General features: G+C 42.8%; 1 protein-coding gene across 1 annotated transcript; it reads right to left on the bottom strand.

Moving 5' to 3' along the window:
* Positions 1–910: 910 nt before the first annotated feature.
* Positions 911–4869, bottom strand: LOC134063470 (G2/mitotic-specific cyclin-B2-like). The gene is made up of 8 exons (XM_062518957.1): positions 4729–4869; positions 4041–4169; positions 3694–3945; positions 3409–3567; positions 3046–3282; positions 2565–2705; positions 2145–2255; positions 911–1276 (listed from the first exon to the last, which is right to left on the bottom strand). The coding sequence occupies exons 1-8, from the start codon at positions 4744–4746 to the stop codon at positions 1169–1171; spliced, it is 1155 nt and encodes a 384-aa protein (XP_062374941.1). The 5' UTR covers positions 4747–4869; the 3' UTR covers positions 911–1168.
* Between the last annotated feature and the right edge of the window lie 939 nt (positions 4870–5808).

Raw genomic sequence — 5808 nt, 5'->3', positions numbered from 1 at the left:
CAAGTTCTGACAGTTTATTCTAAAAAACATGGCGAAAATTGATTTTCTTTAAAGGCTAGTATTTTCTGATTTACTGAATAACTAAACAAGATATTCATAATTCCCTCTGTAAAGGGAATTGTCAACAAAATGAAAAGAAAAAAATTGAAACTGGCTTTATAAAATGTTCAGGTTTTACATGTTTGAGTTTATGCAAATCAGCACATATTTAATTACATCATGCCTAATTTGCATACTCAAACATTAAATTACAGAAAACTTCTAATACATTTATTTTTCATATTGTAAGTAATCAACTGGTTAAGTTTCATAGTGATATCTGTTTGTTAATTTTTTGACCCTATTCACCTGTAGTATCTCTGCCTTAAATACATATGACACAACCAGGTTCACCTAAATTATAGCATTTGGCTGCCGGACTATTAACAAAACTCTGGGTTTAAAAACTCAATACAAAACCCACGATTGCTCACACAAAATACAAAATGCCTCAAAATCTCCAGTAAAATGACACAACATTCAGAAGATCATGATTACCTAAATTATAACATGCCAAACAGCTCGTATGAATGAACTGAACCAAAAAACACAATGCTTCCCAAGAAGACTTTTATTCTGGTACTTCACATAGTATAACTTACCAAAGACATTGCTAGCACCAACCCCTAGCACCAACCCCTAGCACCAACCCCTCAGGCCAAGCTGAAGGTCTAGTCTGGTATAAAGCTGAACATTGCACACTCAAAGAGCCCTTCCCTGAGGACACACACAACAGCGGACACACACAATGCCTTGACATGAAGAATCATGGAAATATACAGCGCTCACACACAACAAATAAATATTACTGTACAAAGTCATTGATTGAAACCAAATGCCTGCTAAACACATGACACCACAGCCAAAAAAGTTTGCTGCTCCCATTTTACTGAAACAATCACATCTATACATATTGATTGAATAAGCTCATTAAGATTCAAGGCAATAAAAAGTAAAAGGTAAAAAATTAAAAACAGTTTCAATATAATCCAATGATTTATTTGTACAGTCTATTAAAAATATTTACACCTTTAAAAAAGCAGCAGCAATGCCTGCCCAATCAGGTAGCTGGCTGGTTGAAATGGACAGAATAAAGTGCAGTTGGAGGTGATAAAAAAAACCTCTGTTCTCAGTTGGTCAACAGAGAAGCTGCCAGGTCCTTGATGACTGAAGACTTCAGCTGCTCCAGTTGACTGATGCTCATAAGCTTGTGGCTGGCATACTTGTTCTTCACAGCCTGGACAAGAAAGGGAAGTCAAGTCAAGTCAAGTCAAGTCAATGGAGGAAACTACTGAAAATACTGGTGCGGAACTATGTGGGAAAACAGCCTGCCACCATCACCAAATTTGTTTCCAGTCAGCCAACAGCCTTGTCGCCATCAAATAGGACATGGGACAGCATAATACTACACCATAAGGTCTGGTTTTCCCGTACATGATTAGCCTTTGGCCTGGTTCTACACTAAAAACACCTTCAGTCTTTAAATTGGAAACAGTGGCTATATTATACAAGACTAATGCATCTAGTAAACGGTTTCCACAACTTAAATTCAAAACTTTAAGACCATTATGACTGAAAGACTATATGCCAACATCAAGCAAAACAAAGGAGTCAACATCCCAGAATTACCTAAATAAAAATATTTAGACTAATATCCTATGTAGGGGCAAAATGTTCATAAATTCATTACATAGCTACATCTGTACTGCTGAGAGAACTTCTGTACAATACCCAACAGGTACATTCTAAAACTGTAGAAGTAGCATTCAGTAAACATACAGGCCAGCACCCACCAGACACATACGTGGCACACTGTGACAAGAAAAAACATTTTTAACAAAGCAAAGCCCATTAGAAACGTCTGCCGCGCAGCAGCCGCACAGGGATAGAAAACAGTTCTAAAATCCTGGATGTCAAGACCACTCCGCTGAACGCCGTGTCCGGTGGGCGCCGGTCTTAAGACTACCAACCTAAACATGTAACATTTTATTGTATGACTGAGGCCTATAACTCCTCTTCAGCTTCAGAGGAATCTGCTGAAACCCTGTGGTGGCGCCCCTGAAGGAAGAGCACTAGGGCCGATAGGCCTGTATGGAGGTGCTTACCACATGTTTGGTGAGGCCCTCGTTCACCTTCACCACGTTCTTGGCCATATGCTGCATGATGGGCTTGAGGTGGGCCTCATCATAGGTACTGTAGTGCTGCTGCGTGGGAGTCTGGAGGGGTGGAGGTGTGTAAACAAAGTAAAATATAAATATATTACACACGTAAATAAACGTAATGAATAAGGACAGACAAATAAGCCCACAGGCACAGCAAAGGCAAATTAATCTGAACTTGCAAAAAGCAACTGAGCAAATGTTACTTAACAAGGTTGTCAAGTTATTGTTTGGGCACATTTCCACTAATAATGGATATAAAGTAAGATATTACAGAAAGTTCAGCACACTGTTGAGCCACCATGCCAGTCTAGTAATTCCATCAGACACAGGGAAGGGTAATAAAGATCAGGGGGTCACACTTGCCCATTTCTGTCCTTCGATCACGAGCTGGGAGAGGCAGGAGGCAGCAGCTGCCAGTTCTGACGGACGGTAGTGCACCATCTCGAAGTCAGTCATGGTCAGCTCCAACAGGTACTTGGCCAGGGTGTGCTTCCCAATGTCAGCCTGAGGGAGGGGCCGAGAGGAGGACAAGAGGACACTGGATTAGACCAGCAGCAGTAAGGATCTTTCTACAGCTAGAGTACAAGTACAACAGGGGCTGGACAGCAAAGGAGTTCACAAATTAAGGCCGGGACCATGCCTACTGTACGTCTCAACACAAGACTGACAAGTTGATCTTTTTTTTACCCCTTTGCATATCCAAATAGCTCCACATTACATTATGTTCAACAACAAGTTGAGAATTCCCACCGCAGCCAGTAGGTAGCACCTTGGCAGTGTAGAGCCCTCTCTCTGTGTGTGTGTGTGTGTGTGTGTGTGTGTGTGTGTGTGTGTCCCAACTTACATTCCCAGCCTTAGATGCCCTCCTGAGGAAGTGGAGCGGTAGTGGACGTCCCAGCTCAAAGTTGAGACCCCGGAGGATGAGCACCTCCATTTCGCGGATCTGTGCGCGGCTGAAGGCGTTGTCCGTGATGTAGGCAAAGTCCCCCACCTCTGGGGCAAACATCTCCTCGTACTTGGATGCCAGAAGCATGGCAGTCACGCCCACCAACTGCAGCTTCCGACGGGAAACTGGCTGTACCTGCAGTACACAGGACGTCACACACACACACACACACTTTACCAACCAGGACATCCCTTCTATAAATCTGAGTGGAAATAAATGTAGCCATTGCTCTGCAGTGGTAGAAGGGGGGGGGGGGCTTACCTGCAGAAAGCGATCGAGGATGGCAACAGTCATGTACAAGGTCTCCGGGAGCAGCTGGAACCTGGAGTGCACCTGAATAAGCCAGTCGATCAGGAGGGCGCGCATGCGTTCATTAATCTCATAGCCGGTCATGTACTTCGCCCGAATGGTCTGTTGCAACTGGAAAGTTAAGACAAAATGATGGCAGGCATTTACTCTTGACGTTTGTGAGTAAACACAAACCAGTGTGTTTAGATAGACAGTTCCACAGTTGCATCCATATGTTTCACCAGTTGTAATCTATACCTCGAGACTCCGCAAATAAGCATAGATGTCCTTCACGTATTCTGAGCAAAGCTGTGGCTGATCTCCATCGCCTTCATCAATGTCCTCAATAAGAGCTTCGGAGAACGCTTGACACAGCTCCTCCTCCTTCATCGAGACATCTTGATAGACCGGAACAGTCTCTATGGGGACTGGAAGCTTTGGAAGCACTGGAGCCCGTTCGGGCTGTCGAGCAACTGGCTGAACCGATGGTAGAGGTTTCGGGGCCACTTTCTGTAAGGAAGTGAATATCATATGGTAGCATGGACAAACACAAAATGGAGCATCGGAGCCCATATTGCGCAACTGGGAGTCATGTCGTTAGTTACCTTGCCAGGCGCAGGTCCGGTCCTGACCGCGATGGGAACGTTGGAGAGCTCTCCCAACACAGCCCTGTGCGCTAGGCCAACCCCTGCCATGCCTTTTGTTCTAGTGGTGATGTTCCTCACATTGTTTCGCTGCGTAGGGACACAAATAAGTTAAACAAATGCTCCACCATACGGGTTTCAACATGCTTGAGATATGGCAATGTTATTGCTACTAGATTTTGCTAGAGCACTTCTTGGTGCTTAATCAATCAAGGGAGAGAAAGTCTTATAAAACCTAGAGTTACTGAAAAGTAACTAAAATCAACGCTAACTTCGAATCCAAAGCTAGCACTGAACGTTACTAGCTAGCTGCTACCGGATGGTCAGCATGCAACTAAGATGAACACTTCTATATGGGGGCGAATGAAGAGACAATATTCTGGATCGCGTGTTCAAGTATGTGAGAAAAAAAACTATCCAAGTTAACATTAACGAGGGCCAATTGTACAACACTTCCAAGATGGTTAATCAGATGTGCTGTTTAACCTTGAAGAGCCTACACCAGCAATCATGGAGGTAACTACGCTAACCCAAACACCATGCTAGCAACAAACAACAGTTCAGTTCACAAGGTTCGTTGGCAGAGAGCGTGATATGTGCCAGAAATAAGAAAATGACTCAACAAAGTAATTGCAAAGGAAATACTTACAGCAGGGCGCACTTCCATTGTGATTACGTAGTGTGGTCTATAACAAACGCAAAAGAAACAGGTGAGACAAAACAGACCTCCTCGACGCCGTAAACTAGAGAATGCCCCCACGCTATTCAAATACCGCTCCCCTAGCTCTCATTGGTGATTGCCTCACGGAAGGTAAAGTCACGTCACTTGTAGTTGTAGTCTGTTTATGAAATTTAAAATAAGGCGAAATAGGGTTTGATATTTTCCCACTTAGTAGATTATTACAGTGTACAGACTGAACAATATTTTTGGTGGATAAGATCGCTGGGTAGGCTAGTATTTATTTGAAAAGTCGGTCAGCTAGTTTATTATGACAGTTTCATTGGAACCTGCAACATTCTAATCACCTGCAAATGTGATTTGTTTTTCACCTTTAGGCCTACACTGCTATTATGCATATAGATAGATAGATAGATAGATAGATAGATAGTAGAATATATAGTAAATAATATGATAAATAATATGATAAAGAGCAATTTAAGGGAGCCCCTTTCAAAGAGCACAAGTCTCAGCAATGTCCTTTGCATTACAGTATATCAGATGAACAAAACATGATGGCACAGATAGATTATGTCTACCCCTAAGTTTTGATGATCAAGGCTTAATATGATAGCTACCATAAACATCATGCATCCCTCCTTGTGATGGAAAGCATTCATAGTATGAATTGACATTCATATTGCAATATTTTGGGCGTCTGCCACCGTGTATAGTAATATTACTTTGAAACAGAAACTATTCCATATTTAGCAAGGTCAGAAAGGATTAGGTTAACAGGGGTTCTATAGTCAATTGATATTTTCCACAGCGCGCATGCTTCACGAATTTCCTTCGACCACTTCCAGCTCCCTCATTGGTCAAAGTGACGTCATTACAAATGGAACATCTATGAAAGGCAGAACCGAATGTTTCCCAGCAGAACATTGTCCAAAGCATCATATCTCTACCAGCTTGCCTTTTTCCCGTGGTGCAGCCTGGTGCCATTTGTTGCCCAGGTGTTGGACTGTTTGTTCATTGGCCAACCTTCACTCCCCACATGAATCTTTGAGC

This window comes from Sardina pilchardus, chromosome 18 (assembly GCF_963854185.1).
Source record: "Sardina pilchardus chromosome 18, fSarPil1.1, whole genome shotgun sequence".
Classification (NCBI taxonomy): Eukaryota; Metazoa; Chordata; class Actinopteri; order Clupeiformes; family Clupeidae; genus Sardina; species Sardina pilchardus.
Note: the sequence above shows the minus strand (reverse complement) of the source record. Positions and strands in the feature narration are given on the sequence as shown.